This window comes from Nycticebus coucang, chromosome 18 (genome assembly GCF_027406575.1).
Source record: "Nycticebus coucang isolate mNycCou1 chromosome 18, mNycCou1.pri, whole genome shotgun sequence".
NCBI lineage: Eukaryota > Metazoa > Chordata > Mammalia > Primates > Lorisidae > Nycticebus > Nycticebus coucang.
The window spans coordinates 72972996-72991037 of NC_069797.1; the positions used below are offsets into that span (position 1 = coordinate 72972996).

General features: G+C 53.8%; 1 protein-coding gene across 2 annotated transcripts in view; it reads left to right on the top strand.

Moving 5' to 3' along the window:
• Nucleotides 1–18042, top strand: part of TTYH2 (tweety family member 2) — a 35553-nt gene that overhangs the window by 6234 nt on the left and 11277 nt on the right. For both annotated transcript variants that reach the window (XM_053568426.1, XM_053568425.1), the window contains exons 2-6: nt 1304–1476; nt 7801–7912; nt 13131–13351; nt 16487–16582; nt 16963–17035. In XM_053568426.1, coding sequence (XP_053424401.1) covers nt 1304–1476; nt 7801–7912; nt 13131–13351; nt 16487–16582; nt 16963–17035 — 675 coding nt within the window. The remainder of the gene's footprint in view (nt 1–1303; nt 1477–7800; nt 7913–13130; nt 13352–16486; nt 16583–16962; nt 17036–18042) is intronic.

Sequence of the window (18042 nt, forward strand, 5' to 3'; positions counted from 1 at the left end):
AAAAATCCCTGCCCCCTCTCACATGAGGCATCACCTCTGCCCTTTTCTGGGCTGTCCCCACCACTGCAGCTGAGAAGCCTATCGGTCCTGGGTAACCAGTAGAGCAGCCCAAGCCAGGGGTCCAGAGGCCTGTCTGCATCTCACAGGGCAGTGTGGGCCGCAGCAGGTGTCCATACCATGTGCTCTGTCCCTCTGGAAGGCGACTGGAAGACCTCTGGCTATAGACCCCTGGCCTCCACTTGTCAAGACTGTCTCCATGTGTGCCCGTCTCTACGCAAGTCTATTACCATAGGGTCCTGGAGTGTCCCCCAGCCCGATGCCACCACTGGCATGCAGGCTCCCTGAGGCAGGCTTACCTGACATCCCATCCTGGGGCACTAGGGATTCTGGATCTGGAGGTTTTGGGGGCTTGTAGGAGGCAGGGGGTGGCTATCAGCTCAGAAGCCTGACTTCTATCCAGGTCCAGCCCTGGCTCATGGCCACCAATCTCGGTGCCATCTGGTGTCCATCTGGCAGAATCAAGAGATTGGAGGACAGAGGGGGTACCCCGGCCTCCTGACAGAAGCTCCCTTCTTGGGACCCCGAGACGCCAGGCCAGCCTAAGAAGGCACCTCCTGCCCCCTCAGAATTCTGGCTTGGCTACTACCCATGGCAGCTGGGGTTAGCTGTCCCTGTCAGGATATAGGGGAAGGGACTCTGGGTTGCAGAGCCTGACTCTCCCCAGCCCTGCCACCAGCACAGAGCCAGCCTCTTGTTTCTCTGGATGGACCCAATGCCAAGAGCAGACACTTTTCATTCCGAGCAGAGAATGATGACCGTGCGAGTGCGACCCTCTGCACAGAGGACGCAGCAGATGTTCTGCACTGTCCCTTCCTGGCTGGGTCTCAGGTCCCACTCGGTGTCCTGCCCAAGGCCTCCGGATGCTCTGGTCCTTGTGAGTGTCCCTCTCCTCTGTCTCCCTTTGACAGTTGGCAATTCCTGCCTTGTCTCTTGAGCAGCTCAGAGCTCTTCATCAGCAGAACCTGGTTCGTATCATCATCCTGGTGTTTGAGCTGCAAAGCAGGTACCTACCTTGGCAGCTCCTCCCCTCTGCTGGCCACCAAGCCCATCACTGGTCCTTCTGCCCTCTAAGCACCATCTCTTCCACCTTGGTGCCTCAGTGCCAGAGTAGGAGGAGAGGAGGAAGGGAGACAGAAAGGGTGGATGACAGACACCCAGCTCAGCCTTGTTCACACACTCACAGCTTCCAGAACCACCCACTGTCAGGCCAAAGAGCTGACAACAGGCCTGTCCTCTCTTGCAGTCACTGCTGTTCCTGGGGCTGGTGGCTGCCGTTTGCCTGGGCCTGAACCTTCTCTTCCTCGTGGCCTACCTGGTCTGCATGTGCTGCTGCAAGCGGGATGACGTTGTGCAGACCAAGCAGCGTCACTCCTGCTGTGTCACTTGGACAGCGGTGGTGGCCGGGCTCGTCTTCTGGTGAGTGTCCCTCTGCCAGGGAGCAGGGGTGGGGTCGCCTCTGCAGCACGACAGGATGAAGGGCCCACTGGCTTGGGCCTGAGCCACATGTGTCTTACTGATGGTTAGCCCTCGGCTTGATATCACCTCTGCTCCCCACCAATAAGCCCTAAGCAGCTCATCGGCTGTCTAGCCAAGTTCTCCTGATTGAGTTTTCACAATCTTGATGGAAAAGATGTCCCCAAAATGAATGCCATTTCACATCAGGAATCAGAGGCCTAGAGTGGTGATGGGGAGTCTCCAGAAGAGCCCCATGGTCCCCAGTCCCTGCCATCCATGTGGGTGTGTCCAGCCTAGCAGGGCTGGTGGCATGTGGGCTATTCCCTGACCAAACAGTGGGTAGCTCTACTCCCCACATCCCTGTCCCCTCCCAGCTGCTGCCCCAGATCTGTAAGGTCAGAAGAAAGTCTTACTCCAGCCCAGATCAATGCCATCTTTTTATGAGATCAACAGCTTTTAATGCCACCAGGTGTTTCTTCTCTGTTTTGGATGAGAAAGTGAAGATTCTCCTAGCTCCCGTGTGGGAGTCACCACTGCCCAGCCTATTCCACCAAGGGCAATGTCCACACGCATGCTGTTTTCAGGAGTTACGGTTTTCTTTTTCTGTTAGTTTTAATTCTTTTTTTTGCAGATCCAGGGTCTATGTTGCCCAGGCTGGTCTTGAACTCCTGGCCTCAAGCAATCCTCCTGCTTCAGCCTCCCAAGGTGCCGGGAGTGCAGGTGTAAACCACCTTGCCTGGCCTTTCTCTTGCTTTTGTATCTGTAGAGGCTTTTCTAAGAACCTAGTGTGCACCCTGAGGTGCCCCTGGGGTGTGGTCACCCCCTGGAACAGAATCCCCCACTACTTGGCAGCAGGACAGGAGCCAGACAGAGCCTGGTGAGCCTGGGTGCTCAGCCCTAGCAGCTCACTTTACTACCACCAACATGTTCTCCATTCTGTCCTGCCTGTAGCGTGAGGCTCACCTAGGCCATAAGGTAGGCAAGATCCTGAAGAGGACTTGCAGAGGTGACAAAGCTCTGGACCCTGGGAAGGGACCCAGCACTGCTGAGACATGCAGCTGGGCTGAAATAAGAGACGCCAAGGACAGAGTTCTGGCCCAGGTCTCCTGAGAAGTAAACATGGCATTGACTGAGAGCGTGCGGCAGTGCGGGGTTCGCGGGGAGAGGCGAGACCCTGGGGACCACTGAAGAAGCCAGCAGTGCTTGCTAGCCAGGGACCCCTGGCTCACGTGAACTCACACCCCAAACTTGTTTTTGAAGAATACTTTGAGGCTCGGCGCCTGTGGCTCAAGCGGCTAAGGCGCCAGCCACATACATCTGAGCTGGCAGGTTCGAATCCAGCCCAGGCCCGCCAAACAACGACGGCTGCAACCAAAAAATAGCTGGGCATTGTGGCGGGCGCCTGTGGTCCCAGCTACTTGAGAGGTGGAGACAGGAGAATCGCTTGAGCCCAGGAATTGGAGGTTGCTGTGAGCTGTGATGCCACAGCACTCTACCCAGGGCAACAGCTTGAGGCTCTGTCTCAAAAAAAAAGAATACTTTGAAACAGCAAAGAATGGCTTGGGGGGGGGGGTGCGGAATTCTAATAAGTAAGAATTACCTGCAATTTAGGGAAAACTCCAGGCAGGATTCGTTTCACAGCATTCTGCACGTTGCTTGTGCAGGTGAGAGGGAGCTGGCAGGGGGGTAAGAAAACAGGCACCAGCTCTGCCTTCCTGGTCTTGTAGCTCCGGGTCTAGAGCCAGAGAACCACACACGCTGGTGTGACTTGAATCATTGTAAACTAAGGGGAGTGCTCTGGAGGGAAGGAATAGGGAGAAAAGTGGGTGATCCAGTTGAGTTGGGCATCCCTGGGTACAAGGGAATCATGGGTGAGAAGCCTAACTAGGCAAAGGTGGGCGTGAGGAAGGAGGAATGACTTCTAGGCAGAGAAAGAGGACACGTACAAAGGCCCTGTGGCGGGAGGGGTGTGGAGCTAACAGTCTGTGCGCTACGGCAGGGAGAGCAGGTGCAGGGTCAGGGTGCTGCTGGGGGGAGGTGAGCAGCCATGGAAGGCACAGGGGAACAGAGGGGACCCAAACCATGCAGGAGCTTCTAGACTGTGCTAGGAATTTGGGTCTTTATCGAGACAGTGAGTGACCCCAAAATTACCAACAGCCACCTCTGCCTGCAGGCCGGGGGACAGAGGGAGAAGCCATGTCACCAGGGAAGTAGGATCTGCAGTGAGCCTGAAGCCACACAGCACACCAGGAGGGGCTGTAGAGAGAGGGTGGTGGGACCCCACCTTCCCTTCCTCCCACCCCCATGTCCTGCCAGCGGGCAGGGGAGCCCGAGAGGTTCAGTGTGAGGGGTCAGCCCCTGTGATGGAGAACAGAGGAGGGGACAGGGAGGGACAGATTGAAGGAGACTCAGGGCCAGGACTGGTCCAAGGATTATCAAAATGACTTCAGGGCAGGGGGTGTAGAAGGGGTGCGAGGGGACAGTGGTGGGCTCACTGCAGGGCAGGGACCCAGAGTTGGCTGGAGCAGTGCAGGAGGAGGAGCCGCTGCAGGTGGTCCCCAGGTTCCTGGCTTCCTGGCTGGGGGGATGTGATGCCATCCGCAGGGGCTCAGGATGCTGGCAGGGAGCCAGAAGAGAGGCAGACCATCATGGCTTGGCTTTACACAGGTTCCGTTTGTTTAAAACATCTGAGTGAGGACTCAGCGTCCAAGTTATAAACCTGGGAGTCTTGTGGCAGCCACATACACAGAGGACCTGCCTCAGGAAGAGAAAAGAGTGAAGAGGAGGCTGGGACAAAGCTGCCAGGGAGGGGGAGGAGAGTCACGAGGCCATAGGGCCATGGGGCAGCAGCATGCTCTGGGAGGGGGTATCCTGGGAAGGGTGGCCAATGCCCTAGGGCAGTGGTTCTCAACCTTCCTATTGCCTCAGCCCGGCCCTTTAATACAGTTCCTGTGGGTGAGAACTGCTGCCTCAGGGTGTAGTGGCAGGGAGGCCATTGTCACCTTGGCTAGGGCTGTGTCCCTCAGGATTGGTGTGAGCTGTGGGACAAAGAGGGTAAGGAGGAGAGGCAGAGGGGGGAAGGGGCCTCAGCAGGAGGAGGAGGGATGGCAGGCAGCGGTGGGGGGTCGAGGTGGGAGACAGGCTCTATGGGAAAGGGAAGATTGAATATGTGGAAGAAAAGACACAGGTGCCCGGAAAGGCAGGAGAGATAGAGGAGAGAGGTCCCGGGGAAGGCAGAGATTTTATATTCGGGGAAGGTAGTAGTGCTGACGGGCGGGGGAGAAGGCAGTACCACCAATTCATTTATTCTGTCTTTTCCCTCAAGCAAATGGTCCTCCACATAGTCCAGATAGGACCAATGACCCCAGGAGGGACTGAGCAACCTTCAATAAATAGCCAGGTCAATTTCTGGTCCCAGAAGACCGGGTGCAACTCTCAGCCCCTCTGGGCCGGCTCTGATAAGCCCTGGAGATGCTCCCATCTTCAAAAACAGAGAAGAGGGAATTAAAAGCATGGGGAGTGTTGGCTTGAGGCTGAATCCCTAGAAAATACCAGATGTAAAACACAGAGAGCAAACAAAAGGTGGTTTTCAGAGCATGATAAAATCATTTCACTTTCCTTTACATCAAGTTCTGAGCTGGTGGCTCAGGCCTGTAATCCTAGCACTCTGGGAGGCTGAGGCAGCTAGATTGCCTGAGCAAGAGCGAGACCCGGTCTCTCAAAAATAGCCAGGCATTGTGGTCGAGCACCTATAGTCCAAGCTACTCAGAGGCTGCGGCAGGAGGATTGCTTGAGCCCAAGAGTTTGAGGTTGCTGTGAGCCATGACACCACAGCACTCTACTGAAGGCAACAAAGTGAATCTCTGTCTCAAATAAATAAATAAATGAATAAAGTTCTCACTGGAGGATGTGGAAATAAGACCCATTTAATGCGTGAGTGGTCCACCTGTGCGTGGTGAAACCCCTCAGTCTCTCTGTGGTACTGCAGAGGGAGGTGGCCTGCATGGTGCGCGGTAGCACGGCCAGTAGATTCAAAGCTGGTGACACAACTCCAGTTGAATCCAAAGAATATGCATTGGCACGGCAGGTTGCCAAACTAGTGCGTATGTGTGACACCCACCAACCATGTAGGAACTGGGCTTTCCAATGCACATTCCCAGGCCACACTGATCCAGTGGGCCCAAGGTGGGAGCTTTTATCTGCACTTCAACAAGGGGTTCCTGCAAGCCACAGACCATATCCTGAAAAGTGCCGAATGAGGCCCAAGAGCACCCTGGAAGGCAGATTTCCAGGGGATTCCATCTTAGATCCTGTCTTGTTTGAAGAAAACAAGAGCGTGGCTGGGTGTGGTGGCTCCTGCCTGGAACCCCAGCACTTTGGGAGGCCAGGGTGGGAAGATGGCTTGAGCCCAGGAGTTTAAGATTGCAATGAACTACGATGACACCACTGGACTCCCGCCTGCGTAACAGAGTGAGACTCTGTCTCCAAAAAATAAAAAATAAAAATTTGAAAAGATTAGTTCAGGCTGGAATGTTGGGCTCAAACCAACTAGATGAGATTTCATAGATTTTCAAAGATTTAAATTTGGCTTTTGGTTAAAACAAAACAAAAATCAATATCACACTATAGGAAGGAGGAGCGACTGGGCTTATTAGCAATTCCAGGGGAGAAATTCAGGGGCTGCTTGTAGACACATCCTGGGGGGAGACAGGAAGAGGGGCGCCAGGACACAGGTCAGGTTGGTCGGGGACTGGGATCTAAAATAGGAGCCCCTGCACTCAGAGCTGTGAACAGCCTGGACTTGAGCAGCTCATTGTGAGGCCACATTTAAGAGGGACCAGTTAGAGTTGATTTTGGATGATGACAGGGACACGGGTCTGAAGACCTCAGTTCAGAGAAGGACACTTGTCCAATGTGGAGAGCAGGAAGTGGAAGGATGACCTGGAAGTCACATTCTGGTGTTTGACAGGGTGTCAGGGATAACCAAGGTTTGTACCAGGCTGCTCCAGAAGGCGAGCCAGGACCCAGCAAGTGTGAGGTTTAAAGAGGCAGGTTTTGCCTCCCTTTAAAAGGAACATTCTACAAGCTGGGACTTTACAGTAGAGGAATGGGCTGCCTCATGGGTGGCCTGGGGATGTGGTGAGGGGAAAGGTGGAGAATGGTGAGGGGTCCCCAGTTCAGGAGGCGTCAGGAGAGACCCAGGGTCAGCAATGGGTGTGTTTGCTCACAGACCTCAGCGGTTCCCAAGTCCATCTGTATGGGAATCACCTGGGAGCTGGAGAAGGTGCAGGTGCCCGGGCTCCACCCGGACCTTCTGAATCAGAATCACTAGGGCCAGCCCACAGTCTCCCCTCTTTCAGAGTCACAGGACCAGAGGACAGAATTTTCCTATTGCCTGAATGAAGTGTGCCATAGAGCCAGCCAGCCAGGGACAAGGGGCTCTGTGACTTTATATGACCTTCAACCTTTACCTCCCACCTCCACATGCCAGAACTTGAGGTATCATAGCCCTCTACCCACCTACCCCAACCCCCAGGAAAGAGTTTCTCAGATAAAGTAAAAGACCTGCCTCCACGGGTGTTTTATAGCAGCATTATTCATAATTACCGAAACTTGGAAGCAACCAAGATGCCCTTTAATAGGTAAGTGGGTAAATAAACTCTGGTCTATCCAGACAATGGGATGTTGTTCAGTGCTAAAAACAAGTGAGCTATGGAGCCATGGGGAGTAATGGAAGAAGCTTAAATGCATATTGCTAACTGAAAGAAGCCCGTTGGAAATGGCTTCGTGCTATATGGTTTCAACTGTATGTCATTCCAGAAAAGGCAAAATTATGGAGACAGTAAAAAGTCAGAAGTTGGGGCGGTGCCTGTGACTCAAAGGAGTAGGGCGCTGGCCCCATATGCTGGAGGTGGCGGGTTCAAACCCAGCCCCGGCCAAAAACTGCAAAAAAAAAAAAAAAGTCAGAGGTTGGAGGGGAAGGAAGGGTGAAGGGGTGGAGCAGAGATCTTTAGGGAGTGGGGCTACTCTATATGATCCCGTAATGGTGGACACGTGTCCTGTGCATTTGTCCAACCCATAGAATGCGCAGCTCCCAGAGTGAACCTTCGTGGTGTTGCTGGGTGATAATGTGGTATCCATCTAGACTCAGCTGTAACAATGTCCCACTGTGGGGCTGGGTTTTGATAGTAGGAGAGGCTGCACGTGTGAAGTTTACTTTTAAATAACAAGATGAACATTTTCCCCTGGATGTTACCTCTAACCTGTCTGGGGTCTTGCATGCAGTGCTGCTGTGGGTGTTGGTTTCTATGGAAACAGTGAGACCAACGACGGGGTATACCAGCTCATCTACTCCCTGGATGATGCAAACCACACCTTCTCTGGGATCGACACTCTGGTAAGGTCCCCGGGGAAGCAGGCTGGACACAGACCCAGCCATCAGGTCAGGGTGGTCATTTCCTGGGCAGATCTCAGCCAGCTCAGCTGCACACCAAGGGGCTGTGTGATGCTGGAGGGCTGGACCCCCGTTCTGGGCTGTAGTAGCCCCTGCCTGAGGCAAAGGGGCAACTTGTACTTCCCAAGCCAGGAGGGGCAGCAGGGATGGGGGTGAGGACCAAAGGAGGGGTGTGGGGTGGCTGTGAGATCAAACACCATTCGTTTTCCGGAAAATGAAACACTTCCCTGATTGTCAAAAGAGACCTTAAACATGGAAAAGCAGCTCCACCACATTTTTAATGTTCATTTTAAATGCTGCATACAGAGTATTGTGGAGTACAGGAAAAGTCAAGAGGAAAAAACTCCTCCCAAACAAGTGAAGAGCCCCATGGGGTGGTTAAGACTTTGCCGGAAACACAGCAGTGTGTCCCTGGGGCTCTGGATTGTGGGCCAGGACTCCAGCTGGGGCTCACAGTGAAGGATTGTGCTGGGCTGGCCAGAGGAGAAGTCTGACTTGTAGGGGAAGGAAAAAGCTGTTCTGCTGAGCCTCTGGCTGAGTGACAGAGACAAACGGCAAGGAACCAGAGTTTTCTCAAGTTTTGACCTTGGTTCCCGTGCCTCCCTCACCTTCTCTCGAAGCCCCAATCTCTTGGGCTGGTTTTCCAGGCAGCCCCACAGCCCTGGGAGCAGGGCTGCAGCAGAGAAGGGAAAGGGCAGCGCTCAGGGAAACCAGTCTTGGACATGCACTCTGTCCCCTGCAGAGGGTGAGTGACAGCCCCAGCAAAAGGCCCATTTTTGTCAAGCAGCCTCTGCCCCAAAATTCAGCCCCGCCAGAGAATTTGTACATTGCTCTGGCATCCTCTGGGAGAGGAGCCGACCTGGTTCGCCCACTCCTGCTCCCTAAGCTCTTCTAAGGCTTTAATCCCTCAGTATGCCCCTGGGGGGGTCACCTTAAAGGGACAGCTGTGCTGTTCCTCTGTGCCTAAGACAACTGGGGGAGGATTCTCCGGCCTCCAGACCCGGGGCCCAGCTCCCCTGCCAACCTCATCTGGCCATTGGTATCCGCCAGGACCCATCCCTGAGAACCTGAAAGCCAATGTCCCAGGTGTCTAGATGCTGGGACAGCCCTTTGTGGAGGAGGGTGGCTGGGATGGAGAAGCTGAGAAACAGCCTCGTGTAGTGGGGCCTGGCCTGGCTGGGGGAACTCACCTCTGGGCACCCTACCCTCACCCCAGGCCCTGGTGGGGCAGACCTGCAGTCACTGTCACAAGCAGTCCTGGTGCTGGTGGCGAAACTTGGCCTGGCCCTGCCCAGCCCAGGAAACCCCAGTGATCTGGCTTCACTGGCTGGGGGAAACTCCCAGAGCCACCCTGATGGGAAAACTTCTTCAAGTCCTTATCCCCAGGTGAGCGCTGTACAGCAGGGGTGTGGTAGGAACAAGCCTGCCAGGCCAGGGCCATCCACTCCCAGGCCCAACCAAGAGTACTCCAGAGCCAGGTTTGGACGTTTAGCGGCAGCTCCTGCTCTCCACAATCCCCTGTGTTCCCAAAGGGAAGGGGTTCTATGTCCCTGGAGATCAGCCCTCAGCCTCTCCACCATTACTTAATTGTAAGTACAGGAGTCTCAGAGCTTTCTGCTTCTGGGCTCTGGGGTAAGCCAGGCTGCCCTCCAGGGGAGGCCGCAGACCTCAGTAGGTTTCCCAGATCTGTGGGATGAAGGGCATCGGACAGATAATGGTGAAAGCACCTGGCAGATTACAAAGTGACTCCAGCTGGGGTGACACTGATCAGGAGTGCTACTGTAGTAATTACAGAGATCACCCTGCAGTGGAGGGGAGGCTAAGATGAGGAGGCCGTGGTCCTAGAGGCAGGATGGGGGAACTTGCAGACAGGTCAGGAGGCTTGGACCTGGGCCTTTTGGAGCCAAGATCAGACAGCTGGTAGCCATCAAGAGGCCACCTGGGGCAGCACCCAACAAAGAGCTGAGTGGGTCCTGCTTAAAGCCCCCCTTTCCTGGACCAGATGCCCCTATACCTGCGCCCTTTCCCCCAGAGGGAAGCCAGTGCCTGGGTAGGTAGGGGCCTGGCAGGGTTCTGGGTCAGTGCGGGGAAGATGAGCTAAATCAGGGTTTTGCGCCTGAAAGCCAGGAGGTGCACGATTATTTTGAATAACTGATTAAGCTGGCAGGTGCCATGTGTTCATAAGTCATCACCATTAGCGTTAATTTGTTCTGGCTACCATATGAGGCCCCAAGGCTTTCCACCGGGGGTGAGGCGAAGATGCTGCCCATGTTAGAATGAAGGCGGGTGTCCCCATGCCTGCTTGCTGGCTGCTACAAGTTGAATAAAGGGCATGTTGCAGCCACCTTTGGCTCCTTGGTTCTTTTCTGGTTTGTCCAAATCAAGTAGTTAGCACTACAGTCACCTGCATGCCCTGATTTAGGGGGTCAGAAAGGAGTCATTTGGGAGTGACAAGTAGAGGCCTTTCTGTGGATCAAGTAGCCTCATCTGGCCACCTCGTGAAAGGGCCTCATTCACCAGCGGCTTGTATTTGTGCCGTGTGTCCTGCCGGGCAGTGTGGCTACTCTGGGCCCTCTCGCTTCAGCCTGCAGCAGACCTGTGAGCCACCCTTATGTGAAGAAACTGGGGACAGGGAAGTTACACCACTGCCCCCAGGCTGAAAATGAGCAGAACCGGAACCTAGGCCTCCTGGTCTCAGCCCTTCACCTCCCCCACCCCCGTTCATCGGGCCTGACTATCCTTAAGAGTAAGTCGAGAAGCTTCCTGCCTCCCAGAAGTTTTCAAACCAGAGCCTCCATCAGAACTTTTGGAAGGACTTGTTAGACACAGAGGGCAGGGCCCCGCCCCTGGAGTTCACGATTAGGTAGGTTGGGGGCGGGGGCCCTGAGTGTGGGCGTTTGTGATGATTCCCACGTGATACTGAAGCTACTGGCCCAGAGACCACACTTTGAAAACCATTGCTATACCCTTCAGTAAAGTTCCCACCACCTCTAGCTCGTCCCTAAGACGAGCCTGGGGAGCTGCCCAGCCTGGGGAGCTGACCTATCCCTCCTGTTCTCCAGAGAGGGTGTCCACCCTGGGCAGAGCACTGTGCTAGACTTCTAAGGAATCAGGATAACTGGAGAAATGGGCTCTGAGAAGATCGGTGTTGTAATTCTTTTGTTTCCTATGGAAAAACATCAGGAAGAGAGAAATGTTTATTGTCTTTTTTCCCTTCAAAGAGAGATTAAAGAAATAAAAAATGCAAAAATAGGCCAGGTGTGGTGAGAGGCCAAGGAGGGAGTATCCCTTGAGCTTAGGAGTTTGAGACCAGTCTGAGCAAGAGTAAGACCCCATCTCTACTAAAAATAGAAAAAACTAGCTGGGCATTGGGCCAGGTGCCTATAGTCCCAGCTACTGGGGAGGATGAGGCAAGTGGATTCCTTGAACACAGGAGTTTGAGGTTGCTATGAGATAGGCTAATGCCCTGGCACTTTTGCCTGGGCAACAGAGTGAGACTCAAAGAAAAGATAAAAATGTGGAGTTATAGAAGAATAAAGTGGTCTTAGAAAAAGTTTACAGATAATTTTTTTCTTAGCCCATTCTTTTGCAGAATACAAGTAATTTTAACAGCCTTTGCTCTAAAGTTTGATGTAATATGGAAATATAAGTCTACCACATTTCTGGGTTTGCTCATAGTGTTATCTTTTGATACATAGCCGTAGGGTCATTTGTATCAGTGGTTCCAAAGCTCTTGTAGATTTTTCGTGTTAAATTGCACAGGGAAGTTTATTAGGGTGACATTTAGTGACTGAATGTACTTTTGCATGGTTTGGGGTTTTTCCCCTGTGCTGTTGACCCTGCACAGTGCAGAGTCTATACTCTGGTTCTTTTAGTCCTTAGCCCGTTCAAAAGAACCAAACATAAGCCAGAAAACGGAACAAGCCACTGACATTGAAAAAACAAAGCAAAATGAAACAAAGACAGCCATTCTCTTTTTCTGGAACCAGGAACTCCCAGTGTAGTGCAGATATAAAGGCCACGAAGTTGACATCCCCATAATGTATCTCGTTTGCCCCGAGGAGTGGTATCTATCTAATCGGCCTGGTTGCTGAGTCTCACAGGGAAGTTGCTGCCCCTTGCCCTGTGCTGTTTTTATCTCCCAGACCTGTGGGAGCTAAAGGCTGTGGGTGAGGATTAGCACACGCTGCCCTCTCCCAGCCAGCTGTGCTCTGTGGTTTAGCGCGATGGTTTCAGAACAACAAAGCCCTTCTTCCCCTGGCTGCTCAGCGTGCTTGGGGCTGCCAGGCTGCGCCCCTGGGTCCTGCGGGCATCCCAGGCCTGGGCCCCTTTCCAGATCAGGCGCCACCTGTGCCCTTTGAACGCCAGCAAGAGCAGCCACAGCTGTCATCCTTCCACCTCTCCCTTTGCACAGATAGATGCTTCCTTTGAGTCTGCTCAGCCTCAGATCCTTAAAGCCCAGCCAAGGGACAGGAGCCTGTCCACCCACCCAGCAGGACAAATGTCCAGGGAAGACACATGAATACACAGAAGACATTGGTTTCCTCCTCCTGCCTGTGTCAGGGCTCTTTGGAGACAGGACTGGGACTTTTGTTTTTGGGAAGTCTTATTGTTCTGACCTCTCACAGGTGCGGAGAGCAGTGCACTGTTGCCAGCTCCAGCAAAAATCCTTTCTCTTGTACAGAATTTAGAAATCCTATTAAAGGAATAAAAGGTCAAAGCCTAGGTAGCACCATAGGAACATTAAACATTTTCTTTCTCTAGAAGAGACTTTATAATCCAAACTATCTGAAGTTTTAAGAGAATCTTCAAGGAAAATGGATTATTTTGTTGGTTTTTCCCATCCGGGTCTGTCTTTATTATAAAGCACTGACCTTGAAGCCCAGCTCCTAGGTAAGGCCAGGTTAGGGCCTGCCCCGTAGTTTGAGGGACGCGAGGGCTGGATGAGTATCAGGGCTTTGCCTTTGGTCCTTCCTCTGGGGCTGCAGGCTTCACGGCTGGGACTGGTCTTCATGGTGTGTTTGTGCAAGCCCACAAGGACCGCCTTCTGCTGCCCCTGGGCAAATGAGCAGAGACCTTCTCCTACAGAATGAAAATCAGAAACTTTACCTCCCCAGCTTTCTCCCACTCTACGGCCAGGCTCACAAACCCCCCTCCTTAGGTTTTTGGAACCACCCAGAAGATGAAGGTGGACCTAGAACAGCACCTGGCCCGGCTCAGCGAGATCTTTGCTGCCCGAGGAGATTACATGCAGACCCTGAAGTTCATGCAGCAGATGGCAGGCAACATCATCGCGCAGCTCTCAGGACTGCCGGTGTGGAGGGACGCCACCACAGAGCTGGCCGAGCTGTCCAGCCAGACTGGCTACGTGGAGTACTACAGGTGAGGGGCCAGTGGGGGCAGAGGGAGGGCAGCGGGGCTGCCTGGCTTCCCTCATCTGAACCTGCATGCTGGAGCCAGGGCAGAGATGTGCCATCAGAAAGTCTTAATAAGCCATCAGCTGACATCAGGAAGACATAGGAACTTGCAGGACTGGAGTGGTGGGTGTGTAGAACAGCCACCTTGACAGGCAGGCATCCAGTGTGGACTTAGCCTCCAGCACATGCAGGATGGTCCTCCTGGACTTCCTCCATTCACATCCCTTCTGTGCCCATCCCAGGTGAAGGCACTGGGCACAGGGGCAGCTGCCCTCCCTCCAGGTACAAGATCTAGTGAAGGTTGCTGGGGAGAGTGAAGAAGGGATTTCAGCCTTTGGGCAACTCCCAGTTGAGAGAGGTCACTAGTGAAGTGTACTTACCGTGCTCCCGGGGCACAGTGCCCAGCATAGAGCAGGAGGGAGGGTAGTAGCGTGGATACTGGAGTCATGAGGAACAAGTGTCAGCTCTCTGGACACCTCCCCACCCCGATTTGTTGGCTTCTCTCCAAGCCATTGATGAAAGTCAGAGCCTTTAGCCCAACAGTGCACAACCTACTCTGATTTGCTGCATTTCTCCCCTCTGACTCTTAAAGCTCTAGCCCAAGAGGTCACTGCTGGACAGGGTCCAGGGGCCTCTCCCCTTCCTGAGAGTAGGAGATGGCAGGGCTTCAGGGAGAGGGTGCTCATGAAGTCCCCAAAGTTCTGGATAGCACTCCCCACCCCTGCATTTCCACAATGTCAAGGACACTCTGGATTGAAGGAGACCTTGGACTAACTCCCCAGCCACTGGATACTCATGAGCAAAAGAACCTTCCTCCAAGGGACAGAAAGAACCTGCCTGTGCCCTCCTCTAGCCCCAAATAGCAGACGCTGATGAGTCCCGTGACATGTGGGCCATTCCCTTCAAAAACTTTGTGTCAAGTTGAGACTAACAGGGCTCTCAATGCAGCCAGCCAAGGGCCTCCCATGGGCTTTTTGGTAAGGACACTGATGAAATAAGTCAGCATTTGCCTAGCAAAAGGGGCTTATTAATGATTTCATTAAAAAGTGGGAGAGGGTGGTGGCACCTGGGCAGCTGCTATTTCAGTGTGGGTTCTCAAGAAGTCCCCTGACCCCAGGCCCCACCCCTTATTTAGGTCAGGGCAGCAAAGGTTTAATCCAGGGTCAGCACCTGTCTACCCAGAACTGATGGTTCCTCCCACCGCTGGTCCCACTTCCCTTTGCCACAGCCTCCCCTCATCAGGGCTGCTCTGTCTTGGCACTAACCAGCCTTCGGGCCAGGGCTTCCCTGGGGAGTCCCCTGTCTGCGCTTTTGGAATGGTTCTTGAGCAGAGCCATCAGATGAGCAAATATTTCTGAGCACTTTTATACAAGATAAAAGCCAAGAGAGAGGCCTTGAATGGGGGAGGAGGGAATGGGGGAGGGGCGGGATGGTGGGGAGGCATGGGAATGGGAGGGCTCAGGGTTAGAAACAGCCATTAGCCCTCACCCAGCTCATTTGGGAAGAGGCCTCTGCCCCTATGAGCTGTTTCCAGGAACCCCCTACAACCCGAGGCATGGATGCTGAGAAAACATATTGGATCACACAGTGGATAGCGGGCTAGAAAAAAACCCTAAGTGGATTTCCTGCTGATGGGTGGAGCAGAGGTGGGTGGTGACCACAAATCTTTAGGTTTGAGGCACACAGCCAGTGTCTGGAGAGTTTCACCATGGCTGGCTCTGTCCCTTGCGGGAAAGGTTGATGTGGACAATCTGGAATTCTTGCACCAGGCTCTCCCCATGGTGGGCCTCAGTTTTCCAGTCTGTAGAATGGAATCCTAACACTGAATGGTTCCTGAGCTTCCTTCTAGCTCTGAGTCTAAGAAAACTGGCTCTGTAGTGGCTTCCAGAGAGAGTGCAGGGCAGGCTCTGCCCATTCCCCAAAGTGTCCCACCCCATTCCTGGGAACCCAGAGACATACTGTGAGCCGTCCCCTGCTCTGTGCAGGGGTCGAGGACTTTGACTAGGCCTCTTCTTTTTGGCCTTAAGCCTTGATTGATTCACAAAGTCAGAAAGAACCTCACTTAGCAAGGGGCCTCCAGCTCTCTCCCTTCGCCGCCCTTCCCCCCTCTCCCCTGGAGCCTCTTTGTCTCTCTCTGGCAGCCCCACCTCAGCTCCCTGCCGAACTCCAACCTCCTGCTTGCCCTCTGGTGTTAGTGAAGGAGAAAACCACTGCTGAGAAAGGGGGTCAGTGAATTCACTTGGCTCTTGCCTCAAGACAAAGCCACTAGCCACATGTGGCTATTTAAATTCAATTAAAATTAAAGTTGAAAACTCATTTCCTGAGTTGCACAAGCCACATTTCCAGTTCTCAGTAACCTCCTGTGCGTGGTGGCAGATAGAGTGGCCAGCACAGATTTAGAATGGTTCCACCACTGGTTCAAGACCAGCCTGAGCCAGAGCAAGACCCCATCTCTAAAAATAGCAGGGTATTGCAGTGGGTGCCTGTAATACCAGCTACTCAGGAGGCCGAGGCCAGAGAATTGCTTGAGCCCAAGAGTCTGAGGTTGCTGTGAACTATGATGCCACAGCACTCTACCAAGGGTGACAAAGCGAGACTGTCTCAAAAGCTCACAGCAACCTCCACTCCTGGGCTTAGGTGATTCTCTTGCCTCAGCCTCACAAGTAGCTGGGACTACAGGCACCCGCCACAACGCCTGGCTATTTTTTTGTTGCAGTTTGGCCGGGGCCGGGTTTGAACCCAACACCCTTGGTATATGGGGCCAGCGCCCTACCCATTGAGCCACAGGCATTAAGTTCTTTTCTATTGCTGCCGTTGAGGTTTTGTTTCTTTCTACCTTTTTTTTTTTTTAAAGAAAAAAGAGTGTTCTAGCACACAGTGCTGGTTCAGACACAGCCAGGAGGTTCAGGCAAGGGGTAGAAGGGGATAACTTTGTCCAAACAGAAATGGAGGTGCAGCCTAGGAGCCCCTGCAGAGCCCTTCTGGGTGCCTGCTGGCTCTGGGCAGCTGTGGCCATGAAGGGTGAGGCCAAGGCGGGCCTCAGGAAGGAGATAGGCAAGGAGCTCTGCCTGCAGCCCTGACCACCCCTGCTCCTGCCCAGGTGGTTCTCCTACCTCCTGCTCTTCATCCTGGACCTGGTCATCTGCCTCATTGCCTGCCTGGGACTGGCCAAGCGCTCCAAGTGTCTCCTGGCCTCGTGAGTAGCCCTGCCTATGGGCCTGGTACAGAGAGCTGGGCAAGGTGCCACCATCAGAGAGAAACGAGGGCCTGGCCAGGCACAGAGTTGGGGGTAACAGCCAAGCTGCCTGAAGCAGCTGCCGACTTACCATCTGGTCACCAGACAGGCACTGGGCTCTTGTGCTTCCCTGTTGAGCAGCTGAAGAAACCTAGGCCCCAGCATCAGAGCCTCTGGCTGTCCAGTGTGCCCTCAGCTCTAGGCAGCAGGGAGATATCAAGGCAGGGACTGAGCCCAGTGAGATGGGAGCCGAGGGCCCCGGGGGTAGGTGGGGTGGCAGCCATCATGGGGGGCCACTGCTGACCTCTGCCTGGGACTCCACTGTTGTCTGCCTCCCCCAGGATGCTGTGCTGCGGGGTGCTAAGCCTGTTCCTCAGCTGGGCCTCCCTGGCCATGGACGCTGCTGCAGCAGTGGTAAGTTGGGGGTGCTGTGGGTGGTGGGTGGTTTGGCCAGGACAGTCTGTCTGGTGATCTTGTGTCCTATCCAGGCCCCCAGGCAGGGCCAGCTTCCAGTCACAGCTCCTTACCTAGAAACCTGGAATCACAGAACCAAAGGGGATTTATGTCATCTGGACCAGCCATCTCGCCTCACAGATGAGAAAACAGGACCAGAGAAGGGAGGGCTCAGAGCCAGAGCAAGACACCATGGCTTACCAGGCATGCATAGGTGACCAGATGGCTTCTCTCTGGTTATGAAGAGCTAACTGGTCTGGTAGGGAGCTCAGAAGCACAACCCTTTGCCAGGGCCCCAGGTACCAGGAGGGTGGGCGTGGCCTGTGGATTCGCACACAGTGTATGTTTTTGGACCTGGTGCCTCAAAGGTTTAAAATCACGGGGGGCTTCCTCTGCAGGTTACTTCATCTTTAATAGACCTATTGCTGGTGTTAAGCCATGTAGATATGAGGATTTTTGACTCAGCTGACACTTTTGCTGTCTGGCACTCACTGGTGCCAGAGGCCATGGGGTACAAAAATCCAAACTTGATGTTTGCTGTTGGCTGAGTCCCCACCTTAGGAACAAAACTTATAGACAGGTCACTGAAACCCCATGGGACTCAATACAGTGGAAGTGTGTGCGTGTGTGTTCACATGCACTGTGATGGAGGTGGGTACGATTAATCAGAGGATTTCAAGGAAGCTCCCACTGATTCAAGGGCCGCACACTAACCCCCCATTGCATCTGTTCTGCCCTGGCAACCTGAGTGAGTATTAGGGGCTTCTGGTTGGAGTGCCCAGCCCCTAACTAAACTCATGCCATGCCCAGTGACTTGGGGGCTGGCCTGTAGCTGAGGACTGGGCAGATTGCCTCCAGATGCCCTCAGAATGAATGAATGGACCCTGGTGCTGCTTAGCACAGCAGCTTCTGGCAGAGGCTGTGCAGAGGGAGAGGAGGTGTGCTCTCCTGTCTCCCCCCATTCCCCA